The 20,139-nt window shown below is 40.8% G+C and overlaps 1 protein-coding gene across 4 annotated transcripts in view; it reads right to left on the bottom strand.

Annotated features, from left to right (window-relative positions):
* Positions 1–4,999: 4,999 nt before the first annotated feature.
* Positions 5,000–20,139, bottom strand: part of LOC148039195 (uncharacterized) — a 74,167-nt gene continuing 59,027 nt past the window's right edge. For 3 of the 4 annotated variants that reach the window (XM_087675095.1, XM_087675093.1, XM_087675096.1), the window contains exons 4-6: positions 11,726–11,869; positions 11,084–11,308; positions 5,000–5,603 (exon numbers count right to left, since the gene is read on the bottom strand). In XM_087675095.1, the coding sequence (XP_087531221.1) occupies positions 5,448–5,603; positions 11,084–11,308; positions 11,726–11,869 (525 nt within the window). In that variant the 3' untranslated portion in view covers positions 5,000–5,447. The remainder of the gene's footprint in view (positions 5,604–11,083; positions 11,309–11,725; positions 11,870–20,139) is intronic. The other variant, XM_087675094.1, reaches the window with a different exon arrangement.

Genomic DNA, 20,139 nt, shown 5'->3' with positions numbered 1-20,139 from the left:
TTTTGTAGTTTTCCAAACTCTTCTTACACATTGTGTGTATAGTGAGGATTTGTGGGATAGGATTATTATTCAGTAGGCTTGGCATTTACCTTTGATGGGTTCTCAATGGCTCTACTAATTTATCTTTCTCTCTTTGCACCAAGCAAAACTATGACACTGTCTTCTTTTTTGTATTTCATAAATCCATTTGGGAGATCATGTAGATTCTTTTGACTCTTAGTTCTTCACTCCTTGTCAGATGCAACGCTTTTAAGGTATTTTTATCTATGGCACTTTTGCCTTTGGGTTTGCAAGACCTAGACGTTGGAGATATTTCAAGGTCTAAGTTGCCACTTCCATCTATTTTTGAGTCAATGTTTTCTGTCTCAATGGAGCATCAAAGCTTGTATCTTTTTCATTATTAGCCAAGAGTATTTCGAAGGTGGGAACCGATTTTATAGGTTCCCATTTTTTCATAGTCTAATACCTCTAAGCACTCCAACCAATCCAATCTTGATTTAAGTCTACGAGGGCATTGAATCAACTAAGATCTGCTTTATCTTTTGGCTATTGGTATCATAGTTGACTAAGTCAATATCAACATCATTTTCGTCTTCATCATCCATAAGTTCTTCCTTCTCAAGTTCACTTTCGTTCTGGATGTCAATCCCATGCTCCCACAATAGGGATATAAAGAGGTCATTGTGATGATCAAATAAGGCTAAGTGGAGGTTAGTGGGGCTAATAAATAACTCCTCAAATATTGGGAGGTGGCTTTGGGTTTGCCTCGAAAACATGGGCACCATTAGTTCAATACTTTTTGCAATTCAAGAATGCTTTTTGGAATCAGATAACCTTTGATGCAAACTTAGGGTGTTGAGCCATGGGCTATCATAAAGAGAGGCATTGAGATACACTATTTAAGGATTGATCATTTGGACAGTAGGATCTTGTTCTCTTCACTAACTCGGGCATTCCTTAGTTTCTTGATATTCATGTCCTTCTATTGAAAGACAACTCTAGAGTAGCAAATATGTGCATCTAGACTTACTCACCTTCTAGGGGGATGGAATGTAGCTTGTGAGAGATTACTACATAGGGGTAGTTCGCATCTCCTCGTAGCATGTTGGAAATTGCATCTAAGTCAATTGAAGATGTTCTCCAAGTTTCCATCTTCATTCGTACTATGTCTTTTCTCTTCCCTAGGAAGACTACACTATTGCCCAAGTCCTCAACAAGTCATGTATTCCACATCCAAGGATGTCCTAACAACATATCATAGTCGACCCCTTGTGAGGACATGTTTTTGGTTGTTCGCAATTCCAGCAAGCTATCGTTTCTCTTGGTTGGATCATTCCTTGACTTGACATCATAATAAGTAGGGGCCTATAATCAAGTAGGATAGGATGACCCTCTTCCTCATAGCAAACAAAGGGGTCAGTGTGCTCCTCATCCTTTAGCTATTCCTCCACATAATGGATGGGAGCATTACTTGGAGAATGAGTAATGATTGGGCCTAGGGGTCTAGGAATTCAGAAGGGGTTAATTTCGTTCCTTCGCATTATTTGTCTTCCCTTTCAGTGGGGATCACAAGACCTCGGTTGTATGGCAAATAACAAAAATTGGGGTGGATCTTGGAAGTCTTTGCGGAGCTCTATAATAGGAAACTTCAAACGCATATTGTCCACAATTTGTGCAAGTGTGTGCTAGCCTTGAGCACTCCGAAGGGAGGTGATCCCTACTACAGTCAACACAATATGTGTTTTGTCATTACAGTCGAGACAACTAGGGTTTCTACCATTTTCAAGAGCTCTTCTTGTTTCCTTTTGATATCACTCATTAGCACTTAGATGTACTTGTCTCAGTCTTTCCATCACTTAGTTGAGGGTCTCGCTTGGTGTTTGCAATGCTCTTATCTCGATTTCTCTCTCTAAAAAACTCATCAACATGCATTGCTTCATCAAGCACGTTATTGATGCTAGAGCGGTTAAGACCCAACTTACCTACCATGGTTTCATAAATTCTTTCATCTTGAATACCCTTAATCAAATCCTTGGTTATCGCCTTGACATAAGGTCTCTCAACAACCATGATATGCTCGAACATAAATATCGATATATAGCCCCACATGCTCTCTTTCTCTTGTTGCTCAATGCTCATCAATCGCCTTAGCTGACCTTTGTGAAACATTTGATAAACAAATCCTTCAGTAGTATGAATAAGGCTTTCTGAACGGCATCAAGTTCAATGAACCAAGTTCGCTCCTTTCTGAGGCATGGTCAACACACGTGTTTGCTTGTTCATCATCTCGCAAACTTGTTTGAACTATTCCACAAAGTTGTAAGGATCCTCTTTAGTATGGTATTTGTCGAGCTATTTGGGAATTAATGGGATTTTTGCTTGATCCTTGTTTCTTGGAGTATTCCCCATTCCTATCAAGAGAGTCTAAGCTATGTGTGTGCCTACCTGTGGCATATCAATGCAATCAAACAAGCATTGTTGTATGAGACCCGATAATGGATCTTGCGAGGATCCTGAGGCAATGATTTTTGTTTTGATGATGTTTCAGATATTTGAAAAGAAATTATTTTATTGAGTTTTTAGTGTTCCAATTGATTTTCTAGATTAGTTTTGTGTTCGTGTTCTTTCACCCTTCCCAATTATGTTATGTTTCATGTAGTTTCTCTTCCATTCATGTTTTTTAATTATTTGTTTTGTCTAATTTCCTTGGCCAAGTATGTGTGTACATGTGGTATGATGGTGTGTATCCTTTTTGTGAATTGCACGACTATTGTGAGGTGCATGGTGTGGGGATGAGCTCTCTGTGTTAACCTAGTTACAAAAGATGATGTGCACAACTAGCAAAAAATCTTCTAAGTCAAATGTGTGCACTGAATTATACATGATCTAGTGCTCATGCACTTCGGGTGTGATGTGTGATGACTAAGAACAATCATGCATAATGTGTTCTCAAGGATCGCATGTAGGATGGTGTGAAAAGAGTGCATGAAAGATCAGCACATGTGCATTGTGCATTATGCATTATGTACTAAGGTTAACGGAGGTGATTGTGTGCAATGTTCTACGTGCAAATATGGTCTATAAATTTCTCTAGGTTGGTCTAAGGTGGAGTATGAAGAGTCTACGTAACTAGGTGGTGTATTGTGCATGTACTCCATGCACCATGCACAGTGCACACTATCATGCACTGTACATTGTACACTAAAGTGATGGGTTAATGGACAAGGGTGTAGTACTTGTGGATGGGTGAGTGTGTGCCGATACGCACTACAAGTGCAAGACATGAGGTGTACATATACCCATGTGCACATGTATATCCTACATAGTGCATTATGCATTGTGTGCTACTCTATGCAGCAATGCATTGTTTAGTGCATTGGGATGATGTAAGTATAAGGGGCGCCCTAAGGGTAGTGTGTATTAAACTAGAGAGTGAGCACCAATTAAGAGAGAGAAGAAATGAGGAGACAACACATGTAGAGTCGTGTACATGTGCACGATTGTCTGTGCGTAGGTGCACCTAGGTGGATTAATATAAATTGCTCAATATTGGAAGATAAAGATGCAATGGAAGGTCTAGTCCACTTTGAGGGTGTTGTGTAGCATGCACAAGTGTTGTGCATGTGCACATGTATACATCTCCACTACACACTATGCACTTTGAACTCATATAGAGTACACAAGTGTCGTACACATTGCAAGGTACCATATTCCCTTCCTCCTTCCCCTCAGTTCCCCCTTATGGGCAAGGCAGCTATCAAGCAAAAAAGAGAGAAACGAAGCAAAGACCTAGCAAGTACACATGTTACAACACTGCATGCAAGGTGTTGTGTGCATAGTGTATGCAAGGGTGAAGTATATGTCTACATGGTGCACTTTGCATTTGCATGTGGCATTGTGCATTGTGCATGTGTAGCACATAGAATTAGACATTGCAAATACCACCTTCCATTATCCTTCCCTTGGTCCCCCTTTCAAATAGGGCAATTGCCAACCAAAAAGAAAGAAAGAAAGAGGTAAGTGCAAAAGATAAATGATACAATAAGGTTTGCGCCTAATGGTATTTGCTAATTAGAAACTCATCTTTGTCACGTAAACTTTTACCTTGAGCTGTTCTAATAATGCTTGTTTTTACAATTCATAAGTCTATCTATGCATTGAAATGAAAAACAATTGCTCGATTTTTGTTTACACTCGATTTGCCGCGCTCACTTTGAAGTTAAATTCGAGACTTTCAAGAGTTAGCAACTAATGATCAAGCTAGCAAAAGGAAGACTAGCTCAACATGTCATCCCTTCCAAAGAAGATGAATGGAAACTATGTTCAATCCTTACTAGTTATGCCTAGTAGCTCATAAGATGCATGGAAACTACATTCAATCCTTGCAAGTTATGCCTAGTAGCTCATAACATCTGGCCTTAACTATTGAATAAGTGTAGTTCATTACACATCAAATTTTTAAGCCTAGGGACCTGGCCTTTTGATGCATTTTGAGTGGGCATCTAAAAGCAAAACCATGCCTTTCTTTAATTTAATTGTAGTGGACACATTGACAAGAATTGCCATTGCTTGTTATTTCACATTGGGCTTTGCTTTGTATGTGGTAAAGATTCTTGGGTTACTACCCTAACAACTTCTCTAGAAGCCATTGCTATGATTAAAAAAGAGAAGCTTCAACAATGGTTTTCGGATAATCAAGGATGCTAGAGCACCAGATTAGCCTATCCATCAAGTTTAACAATGTCACTTGCATGCGACCTACATGTTTGACTTGATGGTCTTGTGTACATTGATAGGGATGGACTACGCATTTCATATAGCCACTCTTGAAACTTCCAACAAGGGGAGAGCACTCACAAAGCATTTTATGATTGATTGCATGTTTCTTTACCTCCAAATAGACATATGCAATGTGTACTTCACAGCAAGACAGATACTGGGAAAAGATCACCGATGACATGATACAAAAACAAATAAAGACCTATCAATCTAGTAGATAATACATCACTTCTGTCTCCACAGATCCAGTCCAGAACTTACACAAATAAGCATATGCCACACAGTGGCAAGCTTGAGTACAGCCTAGTATCAAGCATCCGAAATTCAGAAATTGCTTGACCAATCCAAAGCACCATGACCATCACCAGAACTAGCAGCCTGAATCAGACTAGGGAATAATACACCAACAGATGTCAATCTGCTGAACATCCAACATTGTAAAGTGGGCTGTCAACACTTGTTTCCAATGGTCTTACACTGTTATCAGAGTTCACAATATTCCTGTGTAGTTGCTGCCACACCCCAGTCGGATTCATCATCTCATCAGAGCTGTATTGACAAGCTGCTAGCTCCCTGGTCATACAAACGTCAACTGAATGAGCTTGCTCAGAAGAAATTTTCCACCCTGCTTTTCCAGAGAGGTTAAACTTTATCCTTCGACCTTCCATTTAGTCACCTTCTGAAGCAGGTGGCACACCACCTCTCCAGTACCCTGACTTTGACAATCCACTGTCTGCAAGGAATCTTGCATATGCAGATTCCAGCTGGGCATATGACTGACGCAACCTCTCTTCCTCAGTCTCCTGACTAGAAGGCTGCAACTTCTAACCAATATTTTAGCTCTCTCTCTCTCTCTCTCTCTCTCTCTCTCTCTCTCTCTCTCTCTCGTCTTCATTAATTCGAAATACTTACAAGGGCCTTCTGGCCAACAAAGCAGATTCAAAGATGGGTAGAAAACAACACATGGCACCAAAAAGTACAAAAACACAGGTCTACAAGAATAGAAGAAGGGGATCAAGAGGCGTACACAACCAGGTCCTGTCTCAATAGACGATTTTCTACTCAAAGACACCTCGGGCTCCACATGATACATTCGCACAAGTGACAAAATACAGATGAGAGTCAGAATACACCTGATGATCCAGCTAGTGCGTAGGAATGATCAGGCCAGGTATATGTTGATAAAAATATGATGTGAGGAACGTACATTTTGTGTTTTCTCAGTGGAAACCTTAGCACCACATCACAATAGTTCCACTGGCAAGGCTCCTTTTAAGGTTGTTGATGGTGGAAAGAAAGTTCCACTAATCTTGCATACGAAGGACAAGACTTTTGAGGCTGACACAAAAGTGCAAAGCATGGATGTTGCCTATCAAAAGGTCAAGTGACCACTTTAGCGGTCACAAGAAAAGAAAAAAATAGTTGACCACCATACATGTGCATTGCAAAGGGTGATTGGGTATTGATGCAATTAGAAAAGACTCGATTGAAAAAGATGAAAGGCAAAGAGCAATTGTATCCAAAGCTAAATGTATGTTATTATGTGCCCTTACAAATATTGGAAAAGATCAAGATGTGGCATATAGGCAGATATTGCCTCCACATTGACAGATATGTAATGTTTTTCAAGTGAGCTTGTTGTTGCCTTATCGTGGTAATGTCCCATAGGATGTCTACTGAAATTCAACTTAAGATTGAGAAGCTAGATGAGACCTTGGTAACCTAGCAGATTTTGGCACATAAGGAAAGGAAGATTAGAGGTAAATTTTCAAGGAGGTACTCCAGGAAATTTCACAATTACTCATTGATGGATGTCAAAATGAATGGAAAAGGGTGACTTAGCAAACCACTCTCACTTATTGCATCTTATCAAGAGGCATTTCAGCTAGAGCTGACTTTAGATTAGGAAGTAAGAGGTGCAAAGCACTGTTTGATGCTCAAAGGGAAGGTAATACTTACACTTGAATAATGGACAGCTCATGTCTATAGTGAATCTCGGATGTATTCAGCATGCATCCAAGGTATTGTTTGCTACCAATATGTTTCCCATGAGGTCACTATTCAATGTCCTAGTCACTACACTTGGTAATATGCACATGAATATAGTTTTCACAATGGCTCTATGACTATACAATTGCATCAATTATCAACAAGGTTCAGCTGAGTTTTATTGGACATTTGAGTGTTAAGTAATGCCATAGACAACTCAGCCATGGTTTATGCTTAGTTTAGGCTTTACTATGGTTGCATGGTTAGAACAAGTTTGAATTAGAATTGATGAATGCATCCCATGGACTTTTGACAGTAGTTATGATTCATTTCTGGTAGGTTATTACTTAGCTATGTTGGCTGGAAATTTCAGCATGCGATTGCAAGTAGCATATTGAACAATAATCAGCAATGTTCTTTGACTGTGATACCTATGCTTTCTCCAGTTGAATATTTTCTCTTGTGTTCACATTGCCAATTGCAAGGATTTCAAGGGAGAGGTCCACCATAGCCCATGGAGATGTGAATTTTTTATGCTTAGCTTTGGCATTATTAAGCTATACACATGTGAAGTACAAGTTAGTAGAGTCACAATGACAGCCTAAGTACCTCAAGCGAATAGTGGGTGACATTGGCAAAAATTGTATGAAGTTATGATGGACAAATACTTGTGGGTGCCTCATCTCAATTTGGGTCTACGCCATTAAATAATTAATACTAGTCCTAGGCCAATTAATGTTTAGGACAATCAAATGTTCCATGGGAAAAGCACATTAAATGTGAATAGGCACAAGCTAGTTATCCAGCAGGGCCAAAGGAATGATTAATTACTGTTGATAAATTCAACTTTTAAAATTAATTAATTAATTCTTGAAATTACATTTAGAAGGCTTCTAAGAGGCAAAATTTTCCATGCAAGGCTGAGATAAAGCTGTTGGGTCTAGTGCTAATTCCAGCCACTCTGAAGCTTGAGGAGGCACTGAGATATAGGAGAGGACTGCTGCACCAGTGACCGAAAGCAGTCCAAGACCAAGTGACAACATTCAGAAGGTGCTCAGCTTCTGATGACATCATTTGGGCTGGGCAATAGCATTTATTACACTATTGGCAGTGATGGACAACTTTTCAGCTGAGCTTGGGGGTAGTGGCAGCAGACCTTGATCACTTCTCCTGGCAAAAATCTGAAGTTCTCTCTCCTCAGCCATCTCTCTCATCAGAAAAATCAATCCCTAAGCAATTCTCACCCATTTCCAGCTCAAAGAGGTGTGCAATTAAAGAAATTGCTGCTGAAACCCTAATTACAGCAATTTCTTTAATTAAAGCAATTAGGGTTTCTCAGCCATCTCAAGATCCATGCCCATTTATTGAAGGCCCCATATTTGGTGTAGCAGCTGAAGACAAAGAATGTGTCTGCTCTCCGTTTATTGCAACCTGCATGCAAGATGTTGAAGACCAAATTCTGCTCGGATTGTAGGACAATCAAGGGGAAAATTGATTCCAATAGGGGCTGGTCATTTTTGGCAAGTATTGTATCGAAGATTGAAGGAGATCAATCCAATCCATATCTCAGTGTTCTTCAACCTTTAGCAATACAAATTCAAGAAATACCACAAGGGGCGCCAATTGTTGGGGCCAACCAGATGTCACCTACCCAAGATTAGATCATAAAGAGTGCATTTTCAGATTTGTGAATTTATTGCCTGCTATAATTTGTGATAAATCGGGTCATTCGTTGCCCTTACCAAGAAGGAAGGCCGCTTTTATAACATCACAAAAAATTGGAGGAAAAGGTTACAAATTATATCATCCACAAACTAAGCATATTTTGGTCACTATTGATATCATCTTTGTGAAAGATGATGTGCAACCTTTATTTTCATGTACCAAGGAGATAGATGTATGATCCCATCACATATATGACACTTCATTGCCCCTTTTCAAGGGTGGTCAGCAACAAAGACAGAGATAGTGCACTTGCTGATAGCGACAACAACCAGGCTGCAAGCACTGCAAAAACGAGTCACCAAATGCTGATGATGAGATCGCAGCAGTTACAAAGTCTAGATACATGGCATGGGCTGATGGCTGGAACCTACCAAAAAGGGACAAGGAGAGTGCCTAGGCAGCCTCTTGTTCATAGATGTGGATCCTCCCAAAATAAGGGTTTTGGCTTATGGAAACAAAAACTTTGGTAATCTTTGAGTTTTGGGGCTATTTTAATGAGCCAATGAAGATTTAATGTGTAATGCATATTTTTTAGCTTAACAACTCATGTATCCACAAGTGGTTTTTGCTTCATGCTCAGCAACTCAAGCATATCATGGTTTGATCAAGAAGAGTAGCCCACTATGTCCACTTCTAGTTGTGAATCTGACTATGGTAGCTTTCAAAACTACAATTGAGTGGGTTTGGCTAAGATGCGTTTCAGCTAATTTTAAGTTTTGGACAACCATCTACCATCACCAACTTGACTAAAAGTCAATGCGAATAGGCAATTGCATGGAATTCATTGTTCCATGCTCGCACTAAGCATGTTGGGGTGCATTATCATTATGTTAGGAAGAGACTCTCTACTAGACAAATCAACTTTGCCTATGTGCCAACAAAGAACAACCCACAAATGCTTTGCCTTGTGAGAAGATCAAAGCTTTTCATAAAGCTTGGCCTTACTCCCCTTTGTGGATTGAACATAGTCCACCGGGCTTGACACTTTCCTATACATGAGGGCCAACTCTTCTTCACGGAATCACTCCCCATGGGAGCTTTGTTATGTATTTCAGTAGTGATGTGTGTCAACACACTTAGGACAGCCAATGCACTTTTTTCCCTCACTAGGAGGTCTCTTTTCCCTGGCCTTGTATGTATGCCCATTCAATCTAGGGCAAGCTTAGTCTTGTAAATCTTCTACATTGATACTTCTCAACATTTTTTGAGTTGTAAGTTCTCAAGCTTACTCTTCTCCAAGCTATGTGTGTACATTCTTGAAACTTAATCCAACAACTTCTAACATTCAAGCCAAGTACCATGTGGTGATCAATCACATGATAGATGAAAGTCATGTTGGGGGTAAGCATGAGTAATGCGTATCACACGGTTGGGGGAAGCATGAGTAGTGAAGCCAAGCATCCCCAAATCCATGTCCACACCATGTATAGGAATGCCATGAGGCTATACTTAAGACTGGTCATCAAATATGTGTTTATACTACCTTTTTTCTTTCAATCTTATCTTGCTCTGCTGAGTGTTACTTTATTTGATGTGTTTATACTACCTTTTTTCTTTTAAATCTTGTCTTGCTCTGCTAAGTGTTACTTCATTTCCTGGGTCTGTCTGTCCATGAGCCATACAAGGTTTACCTAATGTGTGGTCAAATTCTATTTTAGTCAATTTTCTCACCTAGTCTTGCTCACAAAATCCTCTCTTCTCTTGATGTCATCCCCACCCTAGTGACTATTAACCAGACTGCTTTGGCACCTGATTTATTTCCCTTCCATTTACTCTTGACCAGATCAAGTCTTGATAAGGATCTTCAATTGTCCGTTGCAAGGGCCTGGAAAGACCAACAAGCTGTCAAATACACCTAGTGCAAAAAGAAGCCACTGAATACAGGAAGAGTCCTGTAATCCATCTCCTAAAAAACCCATCTTCTACATACACCTCTCAATCACACAATCATGTCTCCTGAAACTGGAAAAGGAGTAGTGCAACCTCTTCATGTTTAGCATGAGAAAATTTACATGTCGACTAGACTCTCTACACAAATGAGGCACACAAAGCCCTGAAACAAGTCATTAAGGGGGCTTGGTGCCGCCAGGATAATACACTGTTAATATCTTGAGACCACAGCCACTACACCTAATTGTGCTCATACTGAAGATAACAGTCCTAAAGAGTTGAAGGCATTCGAGCATACCTGTCAGAACAAAGATTCCAAGTAGATTCTCATGCTAAATTGCCCGTTTTAGGGAGCATCAACAAAAACGGATATATTAAAAGGTTGTACACTGCTCAATCTCACAGTTAAATTATTGCACACAGAATCTCAGAGATTCTGTACAGAAGCATGTCATGCTAAATTGCTCCTTTTAGGCAACATCCATAAAAGTTGATCCATGAAAAGATACAACACTGCTCAGTTTAACCACTAAAATAATGTTAGAGTGGACCCCAAAAATTAAAGCGTGCAGAATCCCAAAGCACCTGCTATCATCAATGTTCAAACAAAAATAGCATTGCAGATCTCCATTTACATTGCAAATGGTGAAAACGAACCAAACATCACATTAGCAACTAGTGATTATTATCAGCTCCTTACCCCATGCATTTGTCCTTCTAAGTTCTCCGTCTCCTCTAGATCTCGGTCTTCATTTAAAATCCCTTGCCACCTCCTCAGCCTAGGACGATGATGAGCATCATGTATTTCTTTTTCAGCTTGTCTTCTTAATACTTCCAGATGCATTTTTGTTTCCAAATCAGAAAAATACTTCTTAACTAAGCTAATGACTGTAGTAGTGACTAGGAGAAAAGTTGTCGCCTTTACCTGTAAAATTTCAAACAGAGATAATTGGCCTCCCATTCTCTTTCCCTCCCTCCATTCCATCTACTCTCCATCCCCCTTTTCCACCCTGTTCCCCACAAATGAGTACAAATCTTGACATTTATGTCTCCACGTGTGAGAAGATTTGATCACTCTTAACACTTACTTACCAATGGCAATGTTGAACAGGCTAAGAATCAAAATCAATGCTTAGCATTTCAATTCATTTAGTTCAATTTCAATCCATTGCATTTGGCAGGTAGCATATCTTGTTTAGTTCACTTCCATGCATTATGTATCACTAAGTGTCTCCATTCATGATTTGGGTGCACAAATTTGGGCATACGGAATATCCATCTGTGAAATATGACACAGAAATGCATCAAGGAAAACAAAAATGTAAGAAGAAGACCATCTTACAAGGTACAGCTGACAAGAAGAAAGTGAGGCAAGCATTGGCATTGAATACGAGCCTTCTGCTTGTTTGTAAACTTTGGCAGGCTCTATCCGTTCATGGTTTGCCTTTTGAGACAATATTTCTGCTTCACAAGGTTCAGAAACGACCTAAAAAGAGAAGAAAAGCCAAATGCATTTACTTTGAGTAGATTGAAACCACAATGGGAAAAAAGGGACTAAGACCACCTCATAAATACATAATTCAACCAAAGGTAACAAATGATTGACTAATAGTTCGCAGTTTTCATAAAAGATCCAAATCCAATATATTTATCCTACTGGCTAAACAAGCAATCTTGAATCAGAAATACTGAGAGTTATTAGGATGGAGTTTCTAACAAAAATATTCTGAAGAGGGCTGAACTGAGGTATAAAACCTGACCTATTTGTAATTTCTACTTGGACACATCAAGAAGCCTTGATGCCTCATTCAGTATATGGAATGTTAGGGATATTGACAATCTTTATGAGCCACTATCATTAAAAACAATGTGTGCATACAATAACCTTGTGCTAAGAAGCATCTACAGAAATATAATAATCCCATGCTGCTGAAGCATCCAAAAATTAATAGAACTCCTGCACTATGACATGCTCTAGTTAAAAATATTAATTTGTCTAGCTCTGCCTAATGATTTGCTCACCACAACATAAAATACATTAGTTTCCTACCATCTATCTACCAAGCACAATGTGAACCATGTCACACATAAGCCCACGTATAACAAGTCATGATCCTACAACTAATAAACAAAGAAAATCCACCAAAAAAATAAATGAATAACATATTATTTTCATGGCAATTTTCATAATATTATCTAGCAATTAAAAAGCAAATGTCCTCAATTTATAAAATAAACAAAACTCCATGGGCCATCTTTCCACCGCACATAGGTACGTAAAGAGCCCTACAAAGTGGAAGGCATTATTGGGGGTAAAGGCGCCTCTGCCTAGCCACCCGTGTATTACTACATTGACAATACCCGCCATTGCACACTGTAGGTGGCAAGCGCCCATCACCATCACTTTATTCTTTATTCTTTAGTAACAGTTTGAATAAAGAAAGGCTCGGTCACACATTGTGACTATTGGAGTTCCCATTTGGTCTCTCTCTCTTTCTTGCTCTTGCTCTCCCGCTATACCTCTTCCAAGCAAGCTTCGATCCTTCTCACCTTTCAACTGGTATCAGAGCATGGTTGCTCGAGCATTCTGACTTGGTTCATGACTCCTTCAGCTTCCTATTGATTCGTGACTTGGTTCGTGACTCCTTCAGCTTCCTATTCATTGATTACCTATACTCATTGGGTCTCTTTCCCGGCAACCAAAGCCAACTCTCTAGAGCTCCCGTCACTCCCCGGCTTCCCGAGCACCTATCCAACCCCTTTGGGCACCCTCAGGACATTCCAACAAAGGTATTCATTCATTTGCTTCAGGGTTTCATGCTGGTTATAGGTCTGCAGCTCTAAGAAGACAAAGGGGGCAACACCATTGAAGCTCCAGTACTCCATATCTTGGCATAGGCTTTACTGGGGCACCTCAGGGTTGTTGTGTGCCTTCTTTGGCACCCACTTGAGCTTGCTACCACTCTGCCCAGCTCAAAAACGTAAGCAGCAACCCCACTCAGATTTGCGCCATTTTTCCAGATCATTTACAACACGTGATCTGTTGTTTGATCTCCTCCAGCTCATTCCAATCATTGGCAGCCTCATTTGGGCACTATACACTTGATTTATGCTTAGCATTTGATCTCGAGCCTTGGCATTGAGCATTGATGTGATTTACTTCAGGTTTGGGACTGTTATACACAATTTACAAGCAACCCATATCAGTGCTACATTAGCATTTTATGTCTAGACCACTTTGGCATGGACGTTGATTGCTCGGTTGGTCTCGAATGCTAGGGGAATGTATGCCTATGATATGAGATGCTTTTGGGGCTGAATTTTCTCTGTCATTGACTACTTACACAGTCCACAGGCAACCCAAAACAAGGCAGTCCCCCTGTCATTACACTTTATGCTAATGCTATAGAGTCATTTGATGCCCGATTATGCCCGGTTGGTGCCTATATATATGGAAAAGTATACCTATGGTTTGTCTATGGTTTTGAGCTTGGATTGAGCTACTATTTGCTCAGTTTTGAACATTTATTTGCTACTGGAATATTCAATGCTGAAGCTCTTTTGCTTATGTTTGGATATGCCTATTGCATTCGGGCTATGTCTTGGATGTATATATTGATGTAGTGACTCTCAGGGATCGACATAGAGCTTGGATTTGCTCTCGAATCATTGGTTGAGCTTGAGCTCACTTTGCATAGCATTTGGATCTTCATCTCTAATGTACTTATGGCATGTACTCTGCTTATGTCTAACCGGTCTTGACATGCTTGGCCTATGCCACTATTACATGCCCATTATATTGTTTGGAATTAGATGCTGAGCCTTGCTTTGCCTTGACATTTGATTGCTCGAAGCTTACTTTGGCTATTTCTCGGCTTACCAAAGTTACACTTTGGATGTACTTGATGTCTATGGATGCTATGTACAGATGCTACATGGATGCTATGTACGGATGCTACACGGCCTATATGCCCATGAGGTCTTATTGATGCTTGATCTTGGATCTTCTAGCACCGGTGCTATCATATGCCCTTGTTGAGCTTCCTTGCTTGATATTTACGGCTTTTGTGCCAGTGGGAGCGTCTTAATACGCTTGACAAACATTGAGTAGGCAGTTTATGCTACTTGAGCATTCGGATACTTAAGACCGGGATCTTCACTTGGACGTTGCATGGTTAATATGTCGTTGTCCTCACACATGTACTTGGGTTGATTTGGGCTTTGCACTCCCTGATCATACACCTCTTTGTGTCAGGTATTGCCAATGCTTTGTATACTTTACCCTATTACACAGGGGATGTGCTGGCTTACTGACAGATTCTTTTGACATACTTGGGTGTTTGCTCGATGTCCGTATGACTGTCCCTTGCTAATTTATGCCCGCTTGATACTGGTTATGCTTTGACAGTCAATGTGGTCGACTTGGTGCATTCATTTTGCCTACAGTTTGCTCCCATTGTACCAGGCTGTAATTTATTACAGCAAGCAATTATGCATGGACTGACGTGGAGTTTTCATGCTGAATCATCCTAATTTTATGTACTTTTGATGGTACTTAGTGGGCAGCATCATTAGCTATCAGTTCGTGGTAATTTTGCCTTGATTTTGGTAGTATTTTGGCTGTTTACAGCAAAAAACAGCAAGCAATTTTGAATTGTCTGCACCATTTTGGATTGCAGTATGGCATTTTCTTCCACTGACAGCGCTATCTTCAACATCACTAAGCTTAATGGTATGAATTATGTCTATTAGAAGAGCCAAGTTCGGCAGATATTCGTGCAAAAATCTCAAATCAAGCCACTAAGGATACATGGCGAGCAGCCTGAAACTATGACTGATGATGAATGGGACGAGCTTGATGAGTTATGCACGTCCACCCTTGTCTTGTCTCTCACTGAATAAGTGCATTACAATGTGGTTCAAGAAGCACAAAGTGCTTGGCAGCTTTGGGATAAAATTAAGAACCTCTATGACAAGAAAAGTCCAGCAAGTCAGATGTATTGACTGAAGCAACTTATGGACCTGTGCATGAAGGAGAATATGACGATGTCTGCTCATTTGAGCCAGTTCCATGCTATTCTCAAGAACTTGACTTCGCAAGGCATTACCTTTAATGATGAGGTTACTCCATTGTTTTTACTTGGGACTCTGAGTGAGTCATGGGATGTATTCCGCACTGCCTTATGTGCTCCTCCTACTCTTTTGAAGTTGCCTAATGTAGAGAGTGATTTTCTGCAACAAGAAGAGATCAATCGTAAGAACTTGGATGCCTCTAGTGTGTCGTATGATTTGACTATTAGAGACAGACATAAGTCTAGGTCTAAGTCACGTGGTAAGTCGCACAGCAAATCTCATGGAAGAAATGCTAATGTGACATGTCATCATTGTGGCAAGAAGGGTCACATCCGCCCACAGTGTCATGAGTTGCACAATGAGAAGTGCAAAGAGAAAGAGAAAGACAAAGTACAAGAAAAGTCCTATGATCACAACATGGTACCTGCAAAATCTAGTGTGAAAACAAAGGAAATCAATGTCATACAGACTAATGACTCTGATGGGGAGTACATACTTGCAGCTAGTTTTTGTGATGCTACGCCGTTGACCGAGGTTCACTCTATGTATGCACAGTGTTGACTTTTGGATTCCGGTGCTTCATTTCATGTTACACCATGCCGTGAATGGTTTCACTCCTACCGCACTATCTCTGGTTCAGTTCGCTTCGGTGATGACAGGTCACCTGCTATTGTTGGCATAGGGGATGTACGGCTGCAGTTCTCTATTGGCAATACTTTTCTATTACAGGATGTACGTCATGTACCTGCGCTTACACGTAGTCTTATGTCTGCAAGGCAGCTTGATGATGTTGGATTTCATGTTTCGTTTGCGGATTCTGCTTGGAAGATCAGTCATGGCAGACTTGTGCTTGCTAAAGGTGCCAAGGCTGGCAGCCTCTATCCTCTTATAGTTAATGGGTCCTCTATTGACCATGTTTTGTCAGTTAGTTCCATCCCACATATATCTCTTTGGCATACCCGTTTGGGCCATATATCCTTGAAGGGAATGAAAATGCTTTCTGATTTGCAACACTTACCGCCCCTTGACTATGCATTTTTTGATTCATGTGAGCATTGTCTTTATAGCAAATAGACTAGGAATACGCATAAAAAGTATGGTAGGACACGTATGAGTGCGCCCCTGGCATTGGTACATTCGGATGTCTATGGACCCATGCCCTATCAATCTATGGGTGGTGCGAAGTATTTTGTGACCTTCATTGACGATTTTTCGCGTAAAGTCTGGGCTTACCTCATTAAGCTTAAGTTAGATGTCTTGGCTGTGCTTCAAAGATGGCTTGCATTGGTTGAGAACCAGACTGAGCATAGGCTAAAATGCCTTAGAACTGACAATGAGGAAGAATATGTGTCGCGTGCCTTTAAGCAGCTATATGACGAGAGGGGTATTAACCGTCCGCCTCCTATACTCCACCACAAAATGGTTTGGCTAAGCGAATGAATAGAACCATCCAAGAGCATGTACGTAGTATGCTTAGCTATGCAGGTCTACCACACAGCTTTTGGGCTGAGGCAGTCAGTACAGCTGTGCATATCATCAATAAATCACCTTCCAATGGTTTAGATTTCCAAGTTGCAAAGGAGATATGAACTGGAAAACCTCCGTCATATGCGCATCTACGTGTCTTTGGATGTGAGGCATTCTGCTATGTGCCTAAGGACAAGTAGACTAAGTTGAATCCTAAGAGTGTCAAATGTATTTTTCTTGGCTATGGAGATGCAAGCAAGATAGGTTACGGCCTCTGAGATCTGCAAGCGCGGAAAGTCATCCGCAACCATGATGTAGTCTTTCATGAAGACAAGATGTATAGGCAACCTGAGAAGGTGGTAGAGATACATAGGGTTATATTCCAAGAGAAGCCATTTGCTCCTACACCGCCATTTGGACAGCCTGCAGCAACAATTGGTACACATGGCCAAGGTATTGAACAGGATACTATACATGCAGCAGAGCCTACAATGAGACGGTCTACTAGACCTAGATGTCTACCTGATCGATTTGAGACCTCGATGCATTGTCTTGGTTACAGATGCAGAAGAGCCTCTCACCTATGATAAGGCTATGCACAGAAGTGACAATCACTCCTAGGAGAGGGCTATGCAGTCTGCGATGGACTCCCTACATAAGAATATGACTTGGGATTTGGTTGCATTGCCTCAGGGCAAGAAGACTTTGCCATACAAATGAATGTACAAATTGAAAAGTACCCTAGGAAACCCCAAGTCAGTTTGAAAGGCAAGACTTGTTACTAAGGGTTTTAAGTAGGAGCATGGAGTTGACTTTGATAAAGTATTTTCTCCTGTGGTCAAGATGACCACCCTACGCTTAGTTTTGGCCTTAATCGCACAGCTTAACTTGGACATGTATCAGATGGATGTCAAGACTGAATTCTTGCATAGAGATTTGCATGATGAGATATACATGGAGCAGCCTGAAGGCTTTGTAAAACCTGGTAGAAAGCACCTGGTGTGCAAGTTGAAGAAGAGTCTTTATGGCTTGAAGCAGCACCTAGGGAGTGGTATCATAAGTTTGATGCCTTTATGCAATCACAAGGCTACAGCAAGAGTACTATGGATCCGTGTCTTTACACGAAGAAAGCCCGTGATGACTCATTACTTATTTTGGTATTTTATGTGGATGATATGCTAATAGCACGGAAATCTCATGATAAGCTGGATGCTCTTAAATCTCAGCTGAAGAAAAGCTTTGAGATGAAGGATTTGGGACAAGTCTCTCACATTCTTGGTATGCGCATTAAGCACAACAAGCATCAGGGACTACTCTACCTCTCACAGAGGGACTATATTCATTAAGTCCTTGAGCATTTCCGCATGCAAGACATGAAGCCTATTAGCTGTTCATTACCTTCTTATGTGAAGATCTCAAAGGCCGATTGTCCGCAGACAGATGAGCGGAGGGCCAAGATGGCCAAGATCCCTTATGCATCAGCCGTGGGCAATTTGATGTATGCCATGATAGCCACTCGTCCAGATATTGCATTTGCAGTTAGTATTGTAGCACGCTATATGGCTACACCTGGCAAGAAACATTGGGATGCTGTGAAGGGTATCACGAGATACCTGAAAGGCACAGCAGATATGTGTATTTGCTATGGTAGCCAAGATACAGGAGTTGTGGGGTATACAGACTACGATTATGCAGAACATGCAAATAGTAGAAAGTTCACTTTTGGCTATGTATTCACCTATGTTGGAGGTGCTGTCTCTTGCATGTTCGGGGTTCAGAAATGTACAGCTCTCTCTACCATTGAGACTGAGTATGTTACCACTATTGAGGCTTGCAAGGAAGCCATATGGTAGGGCCGTTTGGTTCATGACCTTAGAATTGATACTATACCTATGCTGCATTCAGATTCTATGAGTACTATTCAGCTAGCCAAGAATCCGGTCTTTCATGGAAAGACGAAACACATAGAGATGAGGTATCACTTCATGTGTGGGGTCGTAGAGGACAAGTCTGTTGACCTTGTCAAGATCTCCATTAACGAAAATCCTGCAGATCTGCTCACGAAAAGCCTCACTATTGAGCGCTTTGCCTTCCTGGCATTGGATGAGATTATGTTTTTCCGCATCTTATTATACATGTGTACATTGTATTGTCTTTTCTTTTTCTTTTCACTCCTCACTGGGACAGATTTACCTTTAAGTGGGAGGTTGTTGGGGGTAAAGGCGCCTCCGCCTAGCCGTCCGTGTGTTACTACACTGACAATATCAACCACTACACATTGCACGTCGCAAGCACCCATCACCGTTACTTTATTCTTTATTCTGTTAGTGACAGTTTGAATAAAGGAAGGCCCAATCACACATTGTGACTATTGGAGTTCCCATTTGGTCTCTCTCTCTTTCTTGCTCTTGCTCTAGCTCTTCCAAGCAAGCTTTGATCCTTCTCACCTTTCAAGCATAGTAGCTGCTATGTCAACATCAGTCTTTTTGCCTCTTTTAGAATAAGCATCAACCTAACCATGTTTAAGTTGGCCAGAAGGTTGCATGGGTTGTTTCTCTTTATCCACCTTTGTCCGCACATGGCCTTCGACCATGATATCTCTATTGATAACTCAAGCAATCCCGGCTTTTGAGCTGCATTTTTCTTTGGACACTCCGCCATAAAATGCCCCAACTTTCCACATGAGAAACAAGGACCCACAAAAGTGTCTCATTTCAAGCGAGAATGCAATGAGGGCATTCCAAGACAATTCAAACACAAACAGTTAAGCCATTTGCAAGAAGTATCCCATAACATGCACATATGGTTATGATTTGTACCCTCAAATTAGGTAGAACCAAGACTACGAATAACCACCATAACATCCTTCAATAGAGGCCTATACACAAAGGGATAGCCTTCCACTTCCAACCACACAAAGAATTCATGTTGAAGCAACCATTGGAAATCAGCCATTGGTCTCCATGGCACAACATGGATCAAACGTCTATCAAAGAACAAGGGCAACCTTGCTAGGAGATCATCACAGTAACTTGCCGATTTTAGCATCATAAAAACCTTGCAATTCCACAAAAATTTCATCCACCCAATCCCCTACAACATTGACTACAACCACCGATGGATCCAAGAAAGCACCAAGATCCTGCTTGTAAAGAAGAGGATAACTCCTCTTTCATAAACTGTTGGAAGAGAACACAACGCACTCTTCATATCCAC

Source organism: Lygodium microphyllum, chromosome 3 (genome assembly GCF_053477565.2).
Source record: "Lygodium microphyllum isolate KBCC chromosome 3, Lygodium_microphyllum_v1.1.10, whole genome shotgun sequence".
NCBI lineage: Eukaryota > Viridiplantae > Streptophyta > Polypodiopsida > Schizaeales > Lygodiaceae > Lygodium > Lygodium microphyllum.
This window is presented reverse-complemented; position numbering and strand designations above follow the sequence as displayed.